Source organism: Plecotus auritus, assembly GCF_963455305.1.
Source record: "Plecotus auritus genome assembly, chromosome: 5".
Taxonomy (NCBI): domain Eukaryota; kingdom Metazoa; phylum Chordata; class Mammalia; order Chiroptera; family Vespertilionidae; genus Plecotus; species Plecotus auritus.
The window spans coordinates 49279166-49295662 of NC_137776.1; the positions used below are offsets into that span (position 1 = coordinate 49279166).

General features: G+C 37.2%; 1 protein-coding gene across 1 annotated transcript in view; it reads left to right on the forward strand.

Moving 5' to 3' along the window:
- TLK1 (tousled like kinase 1) overlaps window positions 1–16497 on the forward strand; it is a 171466-nt gene that overhangs the window by 139553 nt on the left and 15416 nt on the right. The window contains exons 13-18 of the mRNA XM_080668804.1: window positions 7300–7397; window positions 9066–9147; window positions 13571–13662; window positions 13743–13832; window positions 13969–14138; window positions 14388–14523. Of these exons, the coding sequence (XP_080524930.1) occupies window positions 7300–7397; window positions 9066–9147; window positions 13571–13662; window positions 13743–13832; window positions 13969–14138; window positions 14388–14523 (668 nt within the window). The remainder of the gene's footprint in view (window positions 1–7299; window positions 7398–9065; window positions 9148–13570; window positions 13663–13742; window positions 13833–13968; window positions 14139–14387; window positions 14524–16497) is intronic.

The following is a 16497-nucleotide window of genomic DNA, read 5'->3' on the forward strand; positions in this document are numbered from 1 at the left end:
TGCCGGAAGAGACTTTGATTACAAATAGAAAGCATTCCTATGCTAAACATCTGGCAAAGGACAAGCCTTTCTAGTTAAGTTGCTGTGAAATTTACCTTCCATATAAATTTTCAAGTTAAAAATTTTGGAAAGTGGTGTGTTTTGCAGGCTACTCAAACAATGAGGCGATATCGAGATCTGTTGTATACTTGTATGACTTGTTTTTTTTAAAATATAATTTAGAATATTAGAGCTTATTTTAAAATCCTGTTAAAATAGCTATAGTGTACTAGGTGTAGCAGTTAATAACGCGGATTTTTTCAATAGATGGAGTTACACATATGTTGATATATATGCAATTTGATATGTATGCTGTTTTGTTGTATTGACAACAAGCTTCAAAACTTCATATGTCAAATTTGCTGAAGGTGTTAACATCATAGATATTTTTATACTTAAAAATGTCGAATTTCGTGCCACAAAAAGAACATTTGCGGGAAGTTATAATTCATTACTTTATTTTGAAGAAAAGTGCTGCTGAATACTTTGGAAAGCTTATGGTGAACATGCTCCATCTCAAGATACTTGTGAACACTGGTTTAAACACTTAAAAGTGATGATTTCGATGTGAAAGACAAAGAATGTCCAGGTCAACTGAAAAAGTTTGAAGACCAACAGTTACAAGCATTATTGGATGAAGATGTGTGTCAACTCAAAAACAACTTGCAGAAAGATTAAACGTTGCTCAGCAAACAATTTCCGATAGTTTACAAGCAATGAGAAAGATTTTAAAGGAAGGAAAATGGGTGCCACATCAACTGAACGAAAGACAAATGGAAAACCGAAAAGTCATCAGTAAAATGTTGCTTCAGTGGTATGAAAGAAAATCTTTTTTGCATCGAATTGTGACTGGCAATGTAAAGTGGATTTATTTTGAGAATCCCAAATGCACAAAATCATGGGTTGATCCAGGTCAACCATCAACATCGACTGCAAGGCCAAATCACTTCGAAAAGAAGACAATGCTCTGTGTTTGGTGGGATCAGGAAGGTGTGGTGTATTACGAGCTTCTAAAACCAAGTGAAACTGTTTACAAATAATCAATTTGAACCATGCTTTGATCGTGAAATGACCAGAATGTTCCAGAAGACACGGCAAAATAATTTTGCTTCATGATAACACACCATCACACACTTCAAAACCAGTTAAAGACACATTAAAAGATCTTTCCTGGGAAGTATTAACCCACCCGCTGTATTCACCAGACCTAGCTCCTTCAGATTACCAGTTGTTCCGATCGATGGCACATGCACTTTCTGAGCAGCACTTCAAAACATATGAAGAAGTGGAAAATTGGGTCTCTGAATGGTTTGCCTCAGAACAAAAGTTCTATTGGGACGGTATCCACAAATTACCTGAAAGATGGGGGAAATGTGTAGCTAGTGATGGACATTACTTTGAATAAAGCACTTTTGATGTTTCTTTTGAAATTATCGTGTTTTCTTTGACTATAAAATCCGCATTATTAACCGGTGGTACACCTTAGTGTACGGTTAAATTGTCTATCTCTTTTTGTTGAAACAGAAGAGAGCCATGTCCTTTTACTGTATGTGATTACCAAACCTACCTCTCTGTTCTTACTCATGTCCCTTCACTGTAATTGCCTATGGAGACCAGTTCCTTTCCAGAGATGCTATTTGCTTCTTCTAGACCTCCTCTTTTATTGCTCAGCTAGTGGATGACTTGGTATTCTTACGAAGCATGATCTTGCTGATTAGATTACCTCTTTTAGTAATCTTGCCTAGTTTTGACATATGTTTGAGAATTTTATTCTGTAATGAATTTAGATCAGTTGTGAGCCCAGGTCATCCTTGCTTCTCCTTAACTCTCTGAAAACTGTTAATTCTGAGGATGGCTCATAGGTTAATGTCAATCTCAACCAAGGAGAGTGTAGCCTATGTGATAGATCTTTGGAAATGATCTGCAGTAAAGATAAATTAGTTACTGAGACTACTGTATTCTAGACTATTATACCCTAAGGCCAGATCAGAATTGGGCCTTGCGCCTTTCTATAAAGGAGGATACTAGGCAGTATTGCTCTAGTATTTGTGCCTAAAAGTATGTGTGTTAATCTGCTGGGGCTGCCATAACAAAATACCATAGACTGGGTGGCTTAAACAACAGAAACTTATTTTCTCACAGTTCTTTCATAGTTCTGGAGGCTGGAAGTTCAAGATCAAGGTCTGGCAGGATTCAGTTTCTGGTGAGACTTCCTGATTTGTAGAAAGTTGCTTTCTCAAATCCTCACATGGCCTTTTTCCTCTGCTCCCCCAAAGAAGGGGTGGTATGGGGGTAAGCGATATCTTTCTCTTCTTTCTTATAAATCCACTAATCCCACCCTAGCTGGATTGGTCCCAGGTTTGATTCCAGTCAAGGGCATGAACCTCGCTTGCGGGCGCATTCCGGAAGCAACCAATCTATGTGTCTCTCTCACATCAATGTTTCTCTTCCCCTCCCTTCCACTCTCTCTAAAAATCAATGGGAAAAATATCCTTGGGTGAGGATTAACTTATTTTTTAAGCCACTAATCCCATCATGAGGATCCCACCTTCATTACCTAATCTAACTCCAATTACCTCCCAGTGCCCATCTCCAAATGCCATTACATTGGGTGTTGGGACTTAAACATGAATTTTGGGGGAATATAAACCTTCAGTCCATAATTGTATAGTATGTATATTTTTTCTCTGGGGATTTGAGAGAAATTACTTCAAGTTGCAGAATGATCTTCCAGAATGTGCCACTTTGTTTTTTCCACTTTGTTTTAAGGTCCAAGATATTGTGGAATAAATACTAAATTACAATATGAAGTTTGTCAATATATTTTACTGACTTTGGAGGATTTATGTCTATCTGTTTATAAGACTTTTGGTTATACAGGCAGTCCTCGGGTTATGTCGGACTCGACATACGTCGTTTCATGGTTACGTCACCATCTCCCATTTACAGTATTTATTTTAAAAAAGTTCCATCATTTTGACGTATGTACATATGTGCTTTATGTTTTTTATTTATTTACCACAAGTAGAGATCAGGAATTGTTATCTTTCTTTTAAATGTTTTTTACTGTTTCACTTCGTTACTGCTGTGTATGGGCTTCACGTAGGTGCTTATGTAGGTGGGTTCCAATTTATGACGAAAATCCGTTAACGTCGTGCCATAGGAACTGATCTCCAACATAACCCCAGGACCTACTATAGTTCCTTCCCTTGACATTTCCTCTTAAATACCTAGGAAGGATCCAGCTTTCTTCTCCCCCCGCCCAGTGCTTGTGACCTTTTATTTTCCTTGTAAACTTTACAGTTCAAATGGAAATGAAGCTTGCCTATGCTTTTGTATTATAAGATTTTATGGGACAGTATTTGTCAAGTTCTATAGAAAAGAGCTTGCTTAACTGATGTAGACATACATTTTTTTTTATTATGTTTTTATTGATTTCAGAGAGAGGAAGGGATTGGGGGAGAGAGTGATAGAAACATCAGTGATGAGAAAGAATCATCCATTGGCTGCCTCCTTCACCCCCGCTACTGGGGATCAAGCCTGAAACTCTGGCATGTGCCCTGACCAGGAATCAAACCGTGACCTCCTGATTCATGGGACTATGCTCAACCACCAAGCCACACTGGTGGGCCTACATTTACTTTTTAAAATAAGTATTTATTTTGTGATATTGGTTACTGCCATTGTATAGACACCAAAAATTATAAAACAAATGTAATTATGTGCATCAACATGCTAGCTGAATCTCAAATTTTATTGAGTCATAAATATGTAATTAATTTCTGTAAATTCACTCTTGAAATAAATAGTATCCCTGTACCACAATTTCAAATAAAGTTAAAACAAGTATTTCAGCTGGTGTTCTAATAGACATTTCACTATTTTATCAGGTTAAAAATCCACCAGACTACTAACTATTTTGTAGCTTCCTACATGTGTAAGAATCAAATTAAGTTTTAAGGCAGCAAACAGTAATATGAAGAAAAAAAATTACCACTTTTTTGTGTTCTGTGGTGTAAATGAATTTGAATTTTTTCATACTCATGGACATTCCTGTCTGACCAGTTTGTTTTACTATTTTATGACTAAATTAACACATTATGGACGGAACACGAGAATCCTCGTGTTTTCATATTACACAGTGTTTTACAAAGTATCATACTTTAAAAAGATATTAGCTTGTAAGAACATGCAATAAATAACTTCAAATGCAATGGGTATTTAATTGTAAGGCATGCCTTTAACATTTATGTAAAACATTTTTTGTACTCGTTCAATAGAAACTTATCTGGCCACTGGGTAAAGCTAGCAGTAAAACTACTGGTCCGCAACTTAGCTGTGGCTTGAGTTTATTGTTCCAAAGCTTTTTAGTCTATTTCCTATATTTATAATCTTTAGTTTAATCTCCTGGGATATTACCTTTTTCTTCTTTCATTAAAATTAGAATTATGTGTGACTGAAGCTACATTAAATAAGGAAATTTCAGTTAAATCTCTATTTAGCACTTGAGGCCTGGTACATGAAATCGGTGCATGGGTAGGGTCCTAGGCCTGGCTGGCAATCAGGGCCGATCGGGGCCTTCCTTCATTCCGTGCCGCCCCCTGGTGGTCAGTACACGTCATAGTGAGTGATCGAACTCCCGAGGGGACACTGCATATTAGCCTTTTATATCCTATACTAGAGGCCCGGTGCACGAAATTTGTGCACGGGGGGTGTGTCCCTCAGCCCAGCCTGCACCCTCTCCAATCTGGGACCACTCGAGGGATGTCCGACTGCCCGTTTAGGCCCGATCCCAGTAGGATCGGGCCTAAACGGGCAGTCGGACATCCCTCTCACAATCCAGGACTGCTGGCTCCCAACTGCTCGCCTGCCTGCCTTCCTGATTGCCCCTAACCGCTTCTGCCTGCCAGCCTGATCACTCCCTAACCACTCCCCTGCCAGCCTGATTGATGCCTAACTGCTCCCCTGCCAGCCTGTTTGCCCCTAACTACCCTCCCCTGCAGGCCTGGTCCCCCCCAACTGCCCTCCCCTGCAGGCCTGGGTCCCCCCCAACTGCCCTCCCCTGCTAGCCATCTTGTGGCGGCCATCTTGTGTCCACATGGGGGCAGTCATCTTTGACCACATGGGGGCAACCATCTTGTGTGTTGGAGTGATGGTCAATTTGCATATTATTCTTTTATTAGATAGGATAATAAAGAGGTAATATGCAAATTGACCATCACTCCAATACAAAATATGGCCACCCCCATTTAGACACAAGATGGCTGGCAGGGGAGGGCAGCTGGGGGCAACCAGGCCAGCAGGGGAGAGCAGTTAGAGGCGACCATGCCAGTAGGGGAGGGCAGTTAGGGGCAATCGGGCCGGCAGGAGAGCAGTTAGGTATCGATCAGGCTGGCGGGGAGTGGTTAGGGGGTGATCAGGCAGGCAGGCAGGTGAGCGGTTGGGACCCAGCAGACCTGGATTGTGAGAGGGATGTCCCAGATTGGAGAGGGTGCAGGCTGGACTGAGGGGCACGCGCGCGCGCACACACACACACACACACACACACACACACACCCCATGCACGAATTTCGTGCACCAGGCCTCTACTATATAGTTATCTATTTTAGAAAAATCTCCCTCAAATTCTAGAACCTTGTATTCTCATTTAAGTTAATTTTGAAAGCTGCTATTTAATCTACACTAAATATCTATAACAAGTTGTGGTTGAGTTTCACTTCAGAATAATTAAAGTAACTTTAAGGTTCAACTGGAATACAAACATCTAGGTTTAGTTTTATAATAATACTTAGAACATTTCTTTCAGTGTAAGCCTTAGAAATAGGCTATTGCAAATTATCTCCTTTGGAATGAAATATTTATATTTTCAAAGTAAATTTCAGAATTATTTTCTGAGATAAATTTTTTTAAATATTAGAAGATAAATCATTAAAAGAGGATAAGTTAGTAAGAGATGAAATATTTAAGCACAGTATTCAGAAATAACCCCTACTCCATGTGGTATAGATTTATATTGGTAGTAGGTATAATTTTAGGCCAAGGTAATCTGTATTTATTTACTCAACAAATATTCAAAAATATTTTAAAATTGGGCATTTTTAAAACTCTCCCCTGAAATTTGGTATATTCTTATTTATTCTTTAAATAATATTCAAGTTTATATTGATGAATCAGAGGTGTGTAGGTGATGGGTGATTATGTTGACTTGTTTTCATGTCTAGTTATTTTTAATGTTCTAAAAATTTATATATTTTGAGACATGAAAATATCAAAATTTTTATATTAACAAATTTCTTTAGGATTTGCCTAAATCTGCTCTGATGATAACTAAGGATCAGCTATTCATAAAATGTTTGTTTTCGAGTCTATTTAAGATTGCAGTGGGATTTATATAAAGAGAGTGGTCAGATTATGTGTGTGTTCCAAATATTGTAAGCTCTAGATATAATCAGTGGTTCTTTTTCCTTTCTTCCTCTTTTAATTATTGTAAAACTAGAGGCCCAGTGCATGAAAATTCGTGCACTCGGGGGGCATCCCTCAGCCCTGCCTGTGCCCTCTTGCAGTCCGAGACTCCTCGGGGGATGTCCACCAGCCGGATTAGGCCCACTGCCTGGGGGATTGGGCCTAAGCTGGCAGTCAGACATCCCTCTGGCAGCCCAGGAGCCCTTGTCCAACTGACAGCTTAGGGGAGCCGGCTTAAGCTGAGTCGGACATTCTTAGTGATGCCAAGGCGGGAGAGGTTCCTGCCACCGCTGCTGCACTCACAGCCATCAGCCCAGCTTGTGTCTGCCCCCTGGTGGTCAGTGTGCGTCATAGCAACCGGTCGTTCTGTTGTTAGGGTCAATTTGCATAATACCCTTTTATTATATAGGATATCTTCATTTGTTTTATGCTAGTAAATTATTACCTCTTAAAATCTGGATGTACCAGAAATGAAGCTTTCAGTTCATTTTGTTATAAGTCAGTTTCAGACTACCTTGCAGCCATTTTCAGTTTAGACATTATAAAAATAGGTTTCTTGTTGTACAGAATAAAACCCGGCATCTCATTAGGTATAGATTTTTATGTGGAGGATGGTTTCTTGAAATAGGTTTTTTCCATCTTTCAGGCATTGAAAGGAGCACTTTGGTCTTTTAACTCAGTGGTACTTTATAATAACTGTTCTTCCTGTCACTGTAAAAAACTGACACATGGGCAAAAATATCTTTTTTATATAGCAAATAAATTGAGCTTGTTATAGTCCCCTCTCTTCATTTTCAGGAAGAGGCAGAAATTCAGGCAGAACTTGAACGTTTGGAAAGAGTGAGAAATCTGCACATTCGAGAGCTCAAAAGGATAAATAATGAAGATAATTCACAGTAAGTCATTATTATACTTCAGTTTTACATGATAAAAGTGTTTCTCCTCTGTGCAGAGCATAAACACAATATTTCCTTGTTGGGGGCTTCTCATCATACTTAGAATAAAGATCCACAGCCCTTCCCGTAGCTCAGCAAGTCTTATTTATGTAAACTGGTCTGTGGGCACCTCACCAACATATCTCTGTCATCCTCCCCTCACTTACAGCCCCCATGCCAGCCCCCATCCCTATCTCAGGGCTTTTGTGCTGGCCACCTTCTCACCTGAAATGTTCCTCTTCTAAATATCTGAGTGGCTTCCTTTTGATTTCACTCCAAATGGTCATTAGAGGCCATTCCTAGGCAGCCCTATCTAAAATAGCAGTCCTTACACCATTCCCTTCCCTCTCCTGGTATCTTTACCTTGCTTTGTTTTTTTATAACATTTATCACTATCTGGAATTATAAAATCTATATTTCAGTTATTTATTAACTGTTTCCTCCCCCTAGAATATAACCTATATGAGAGGAGGAACTTCATTTTATTTTTGCTATATCCCTGGCACATAGTAGGCATGCAATAAATATTTGTTGACTGAATACCAAAATTAATAATAGGGAAGGAGAAATTATTTCAACTAAAGGGATTTCAGTAAGCCACATATCCGGCATTATTATACAGAACTTGAGAAGAAAATAGAAAAGTGTAAGTCTCTTTCCTTAACCCCTGGTTATAAAAATGGAGAGAAAATACCTGTGGACTGGTGGGAACTTTCTGAAGAAGATAGAAATTAAGCAAGAAGATGGAAATTATGCAAAGCATTCCTTGGATTTAATCACGTTGAGGAGAGAAGCATGTCTTTTATACCTAAACTTGTCATGTAATTTAAAACCTCATGGCCTAACAAGAGTATCAGCATTGGAAGTGACCATTTCTGCTGTGAAATATAAATATCTTGCTTAAAATTAAGAAGGCCTATCTGTGATCATTTGTGTATGTGTAATACAAATACATAGATCATTCCAGTGCGTAAGGTGAATGAAATATTATAGTTATGGAATAACTTAAATTGTACCAGATGAAAATTCTAATAGAATAAGACTAATTAAAAATTGTCTGTCCTAAAAACTATGTTTAAACTTGTTTGTGGATATGTAATAGCAGTATTATCTGTGAGTGATTTTTTTCAAAGTTTTTAAACGAATTTTTCTATTTTAATTGGGAAATAAAATTTTACTTATGGAAGTCTTAAAGACAGTAAAATTTATGGGTGAAAGCCAGTTTAAAAGTATAATTATTTTTAATCTTATGTCAATACTATAAAGTCTTGATTAACCATAACAAAAAATATAAAAGTATTTTTTCTGAGGTAAGTAATTTCTGCTGAGTAGATAGGGGATTTCATAAAGCTCTTGATAACACAGTAGTTGGTAGCTCTTTATCACAGTGCTATAATTGGTCATTGAACCTGAAAATTCAGCTATAAATGTTAAGCTTTATAAATAAACACCAGGTGTTAAGGTGGGTGATAGTCATGCAGATAGAAAAGTATGGAACAGAATTTGGAATTAGCAGTAGAGTGAGAAAGAAATAGCTAGGGGTAGAAAAAGAGCATGGAACTTTATTGTGGACAGAACCTTTTTGTATGCGTTTTCATGTTACTGAGTGTGTTTTTCTCCACCCTTAAGGTTCAAAGATCACCCAACGTTAAATGAAAGATATTTATTACTTCATCTGCTTGGTAGAGGTGGCTTTAGTGAAGTGTATAAGGTAATGTAATTTCTTTTTTTTTCTGTTCTTCACACTAATAGAGGAGTACAGGCTTCCCCTACTATCCACAAGTAGTATGTTCCTATGAAACCTTTCAGAAGTCAAAATAGCATAAAGCAAAGAAGCAGTTACCATTAATTTATATGGAAAATTTTTCAAGTATTCCCAGACCCCCTAAATAACGCACCAAATCATACCAAATACATTTAATTCCATCCAATTTTATGATAAGTACAACACCCTTACGAGCTTTCTTAAGCTTTTCTAAAAGCTTAGGACACATCTTGCTAATTAATGCACAAAGTAAATCCAGGTAAAGCTCACAAACACAGGTCAGCGATGCCGGCTTGACACTGAGATGCTGAGTGTGGTTCCAAGGGGGCGGACCTCGGGCTGCCACTCTGGCTACAAGGGTGTGCACTGCCTCTAACCCTGTGAAGTGAGCACTGGAAGCTATTTTTACTGCTTGCTTTTTCTCATAAAAGCAAAAATCCTCTTTGTATGTATTGCAGTTAGCCAAAAAGGGTACAAATAAATGTAGGCCTTTTGTAAAAGAAAAGTGGCCTAATGCGAACTCTCAGAAAGTGGGGGATACCTGTATGTGGTTAAGAAGTACTTGTCTTTTGTTTATTAATTTTATAATTTGGGGGAAGGGCAGATTTTATGTCCTGACTCTCATTACAAAAAGTCTGGTGGCTTATGTTGTATCTTAATGTGGCCCAGTAGTTTTATTGCTAGCTTTACCCAGTGGCCAGATAAGTTTCTATTGAACAAGTACAAAAAACAAGTACATAAATGTTAAAGGTACACCTTACAATTAAATACCCATTGCATTTTGAAGTTATTTATTACATGTTCTTACAAGCTAATATCTTTTTAAAGTATGATACTTTGTAAAACACTGTGTGATAGGAAAACATGAGAATTCTCATGATCCGTCCAGTGTGTTAAGAGTCTAAAGACTGTGCACCTGCACAGTCCATCAAGTATTTGCTACCTAGTTACTGTTAGCCAGTTTGATACAAATAATAGCAATTAGAATCAAGATAGGCAGGTAGTCATATGATATAGTACCTTTATGGACATATTATACCCTTATATTTAAACATGTCTCAGAAATCTTACATGTCCTGAATTTACAGAAATTTCTACCTATTTTAATGCCCATGTTTTTTCAAACGCATATGTGTAAATGTAAAAATTTTTACTCATTATGTTCAGTGTTTTTTGTTGTTGTTTTTCCATGTTTTATACCTTACTTTTTCCCACTTTATGTTGTATCTTTCAGCTCAACTTTTAAATATTGTAGCTCCTACGTCTCTTACTCTGTATTCTCCTTTTCAAATATATTCCTGTCCATTCACTGACTTAGCTATTTGATTTCACCCTCAGATCTGTGTCTGTCTGTGTGTGTCCATACCCCACACTTTCTTTCTGAGCCCGTATCTGTTAATGTGACTGTCTCTTCATTTGGCGTGGATTCTGCAGGCACTGCAAACTCACTTGTTAATTAGAAGTTATTTTTCTCTTCTCCAAAACCCCTTCTTCTAACTCTGCTTCCTACTTTAGTACATAGCATTGCTATTCAACTGCCTAGTCCCTCAAGTTAAAAACATAAAAGCCATTCTTCCCTCTACCTTTCCCTTCCCTTCCCCAGCATGTAACCAGTCCCTGGGTGCCCACTGTTTTAATGTCATCAAACTCCTAAATCCAGCAATGGCCCTTTCCTTTCTCTTAGCTCAAGGCCACATTGTCTCTTGTTTGCGTTGCTATCCAAGGGCATTAAGTTTCTCCAGTGTGCTTATGTAAGCTGCAGCTAGAGTAGCCTTTTTATAAAATGCGGTACAATTTTCTCTCTCTTATAAGCCCCGGTGGCTTCCCATTCGCTCTTAGTTAGGATGCAGGTCATGCTCTCACATGAGACTTCAGTTTCTTTAGAAGCTCTCCTGTTTGTCTGCCTTTTATAGGCTCCTTGTGATACTTGGTGTGCTTCGTTATATGTCAGGATAGTTAGTGGTTAAGAGCTTGGATTCTGACGCCAGACTGACTGGGTTTGAATCCTAATTCTGACTGCTGTTAAATAACAGTATAATCTTGGGCTTATTACTTCATCATCCTCTGTCTCACTGTCTTCATCTGGGAATGATAACAGTACCTACATCGTAGGATTGTGATTAATTGAGCTATCACAGGTAAATCACATAGAGCATTGGTGCTTAGTAAATGTAAGATCATCATTATTAGAAATCCTCTCTGTTTAGTGATACAAGGACTGTGCCTTCATGGCTTACTAAAAACATTCTGGATTGTTCTGACTGTGGGAAAATTTGGAATTTGAATTCAGAGAACTTCAATTCTGGTCTTAGTTCAACCAGTAACTATTTTTTGTTTTGTTAAGTTGCACAAGTAATAAGCATCATGGGCCTCATCTATCAGGAGTGATCTATGAGCTCTTATAATTCCTATATCTTTGATTCTAACAATAGTTCATCCTCGTGCACTATAATGATTGAAGTAGGCTTACACAGGTCTCATGGTGGAAAAGATCATAATAGCTCACCTTGGATCCAAAAGTGTACAGTTACATAACACTACTAGTTCAGCCTACTAATCACAGCACCCTTCTGCCACTGCCACTGTTTTTAGGGCCAAAGGGGATTTTCTTTTAGAAATTAGAAAATGCAGGTGGGAGTTCAATGACTTGAACCTTCAATACTGACCTAAATACTAACCACTCACTCCAACCTCTGCAAAGCGCTTTCATAGTTGCCAGGTCCATTGAGAAACAAAGCAACAGATTATAAATCAAATTTTATAGACTTTTATCTGTACCACGGTGGGAAAGATTGAATCAGTTGCTTAGTGATAACTGTATTAACTTTATGAGAAGGTACTTTACTCATCTAATCTTGGGAGAAAGATGTGTCATATATAACTTATAATCAGCACACACTGGCACTAACTTTTATCAGTAGTATACTTAATTTTACTTTCATCTATTTTCATTTATTATGATTGCCTCTGAATTTTATCCTTTATGCTACTCTGCTTTCTCTCATGTGAATCTTTGAAAATTCTTTTCTATTTCTTTAAATTCAACTTTTAAAAAATTTATTTAGAAGTTTATTAAAACTAGAAACAGGAAACGAGGAAGGGCCTAGGATAAAAGCAGTAGATGAGAGACTATGTGGGGAAATGAGTCTAGACTGGGCTGCTTTGGCTCACTAAGAAGTCAGAGAAAAGGGGACCTTGGGGACAGGTTCAGGGGGTTGGCCACTGCCCATTGGTTGCAAGTCCTGTGGGGTCCCTTAGCGTTTAAGAGTTGCATTCCTATGGGGGAAGAGTAGGAGGAAGGGAAAGACACAGGCATGCTCCCCAGAGGGAGGGCAAACCTAAACCCAACTTTTAATTAATATAATTAGCTAATATTTATTGGATATTTACTATGAATCATACTTTTCTAAATACTTTATATGTTCCACCCCATTTAATCCTTTCAACAACCCAAACTTAATAAATGAGGCTGAGAGAGGGTATTAGCACAAAGTCCTGCAGCTAATAAGGTTATCTTGACTCCAAAATGAGTATTCTTGATTATTTCATCCTTTATTGCTTCTGATCTCATGCTTCTATAATTTTGTGATAAGCAGTTTACCACTACTGCTTATTTTTATATTAAATTGATGGGGAGAGTGTGGACTAAGGACCTTCTTTTTAATAAATATGTAAGCTAAGTGTTTTCTTAAAGGGGCACCTTTGTATATAAATCACAGTGGAACCTAAATTATTAAATCTTTTATTGTTTAAAAAAAAATTTTAAGTTACCTGAAGTCTTAAATAATACTGATTATTTTTTATTTTGTTACTTAAGAAATAGACTGGTAATTTAAACAAACCAGTATCAAAACCGTTTTATGGTGTTTTTTTTAGACAACCAGGGAAAATTGAAGACTAGTTGGATATTAGATGAGGTTAGGTGTGGTAATGATCTAATTAAAGTTTAGGAACTTGTTAATTTTCAAAGAAGTGAGGAATAAGGTAGGGAGTTGCTAGGAGAAGCTAGAGAAAAAAGGTTTGCTTTATCCAACCCACAAAAAAAGCATTAGAGCCATCTGTTTTCCTGGCTGTTCTACTGCCAGGATAGAAGAACAGGTTCATATTAAAAACACAAAATAGCTTTATTGTTTTATTTTGATTCATTTATAAAACTTACATTAAAGTTTTCTCTGATTTAGCACCATGAAATATGTATCTTGTTTCTGATCATTGTCATTAAACTGTATATAATCTTAGCAAAGATCAACACAAGAATTGTAGTGTATATTCTAATTCCATATTATGCGAAAATCATCACCAAAATTTTTTAAATATTTTCAGCTATTCAGTTGGTCTTTGGTCCTAACTCTTGTGACTTGAATCCTAGGCTTTTGACCTTTATGAACAAAGATACGCTGCTGTGAAGATCCATCAGCTTAATAAAAGCTGGAGGGATGAGAAAAAGGAAAATTACTATAAGTAAATATACTTCATTCTTTTTATCAATTGAAAACATATTTAATGGTAATGGAGAATTAATATACTCTCTCTTCCTGTAGACATGCCTGCAGAGAGTATAGAATACACAAAGAACTGGATCATCCCAGAATAGTTAAACTCTATGATTATTTCTCCTTGGATACAGATACGTAAGTGAATATAATTGAAGATATGTTTGCTTTCTGCTTTCCCTATTCTGTGGTGGTGATATAAATGACTTCTTCACTGTGGTTCTGAATTATTGGATAATATTTTATATCTAATTTTTTATCTTCTCCATTTTAGGTTTTGTACAGTGTTAGAATACTGTGAAGGCAATGACTTGGATTTCTATCTGAAGCAACATAAATTAATGTCGGAGAAAGAAGCTAGGTCTATTGTAATGCAAATTGTAAATGCACTAAGATATCTTAATGAAATCAAACCCCCTATTATACATTATGATCTTAAGCCAGGTAATTAATAAAATTGTCTAAATAAATTTTTAAGCTCTAAGGAGTATAACGTCATATTTATTAATTTACCTGAAAACATACTTTTTGGTTTAGTTTGTAAATGTCAATAGAGTAGTAGTAGAATTTAAAGTGTTTTTGTCATGTCACTTCTTAAAATTACATTTACTTCCCAAAAGTTAGCGTAAGTCATAAAGATGTCATTCATCTATGTATCACTAAAAGAACCTTCTATTTTTATTTTGCTCCTAGGAAACATCCTTCTGGTGGATGGAACAGCTTGTGGAGAAATCAAAATCACTGATTTTGGTCTGTCCAAGATCATGGATGATGATAGCTATGGTGTAGATGGAATGGACCTAACTTCCCAAGGGGCAGGCACTTACTGGTAAATATATCACTAAAAACATCAAAATTGTCTAGATTAGTCACAAGGCTTTTTATAAAGGTTTAGTTTTTCTTTTCATGTACCTTTGAGATTACTGTGCTAAGGGTACTGATGTGAAGTCTCTGAGTTGAGAGGGAGGCCACGTTCATCAGTCTTCTTGACTCATCTCAGCAAACTAGAGGGAGGAAGACTTAGCATTAGCAGGTGACTTAGGAACCTACCCAGAAACTCCTAATGGGGAGAATGTGGGGGGGGTTTTCTATAATGTTAGAGGGACATTTATCATGAAAAAAAAAAATACTTGCATAAATATAACATCTTAACTGTTACAGGAAATAAGCAAAAAGCCCTCTCTGTAGAGGTTTTGTAGTTACAGTTTTTATTGGAGATGGATGCTTTGTTGATCGTGGATGGGAGAAGTATTTAGCATATTCTTGGCTTTTGGACTTGACTCTCAAAAATACCTTTTATTCACTTCATTATATATAGATATGTCTAGATAGCACCATAAATTCAGTCTAAATGAATGTCATTCCCTTCAGAGTTACCTAGGTGTTAATAAAAATTAGTTCGATGTGAATTGTCAAATTTGTTGTCCAATTCACCAAAGTGAAGAACATAGACTAAGTTTTCAGAATAAATTAGTTGAGCAAAAGGAGTGACATTTTAATTGGAAGAAAGATAACTGTATTTAATTTTCTTGAACAGGATGGTGACTACAAACAGTCTTCACAGATAGCTTGGGCACATAGTGACCAGTCCCATAAGACAGCACAGTTCTGTATGGACTTCACTTTTCATGAACAGGGATTAGTTGTGTTCATGTATTCTTTTAAAGCCATTTTAAAGTTTTAAATTCTGCTTGTGGCATTTTCTAGGACTATGAATAAGATATGTCATGATTTTTTTTCATACTTAAAGAAAATTATTCAAACTATTAACCCCCTAAACATTGGTATCCTCAATTAGTAATCCTTTGACTTTTTTTCTTTTAGCAACAACGCTTGCTTTTTCACAACAAAATCTTAGGATCCTAATAAATAAAATCAATAAAAACAAGGCTTCTTGGTAGAACCCTATGGAAGACAGCTTGAAAGCCATGTTCTAAATAATAGATTCTTTTTCTTCTGCAGAGACACCCAGTATATTGTTTCTCTCTCACTCTGGCTTCACTCATGTAGGGCAGGGCAGACAAGGAAATTTACCTCTATCAGGTAGACACAAGACAGGGACGCTTATGTTTAGGAGGCTGTGCAGGAAAGAGATATAATCATGAAAGAAGCAAAGCTCTACCTAGAGGGAAGCAGAAAAGGCTTATGGAGGTTGGGTGGATCTCTAAGAAAAGGTGCTCTCCGTGTGAATTGGAGGGTTAGGGGAGGTATTCAATATTGTCATATTCAAAAGCATGGGTGACAGAAAAGTAGTGTGGGCAGCCAAGTTAATTGGCTTTCCCTAGCCAGTTTGAAGGGTAAAGAAGAGTGAGTGCAGATGTTGGAAGTTTAAGTTGCTGCTGGATTAGGATGGGTCTGTGTTACAAACAAGAGATTTGAGGTACATGCCTTGGCAGTTAGTAATGCTGAGGTTCTTTAAACAGAAGAGCCACCTGATCAGATGTGTGTTTTAGGAAGAAAACTGCCTACAGTTTGAATGCTGGTGAAGGGGGGCAGTGGGAGAGGATTTATTCTATTATTAGAGACTTACCCAAATTAGAACATTGATTGGGTAAATTACAGAGGTAGAAAAAGTAGTTCCTAGAAGAAACGGGCTTAGCAAACAAGTTGTAGAGGTAAAAGAAGGTCCCTTGGAGCTTGAGAATGAAAGCTAATGGTAACATGCCTGGGGACGGGGAGGAGGAAGAGAAAGTGCCTAGAACGTTGTAATTTCTAATGATAATATATGTTATTGTACACTTTAGGGATGTGTGTGTGTATCACACTTTATCTCAAAGCTGTATGTTTTGGTGCTAGGGTCAAG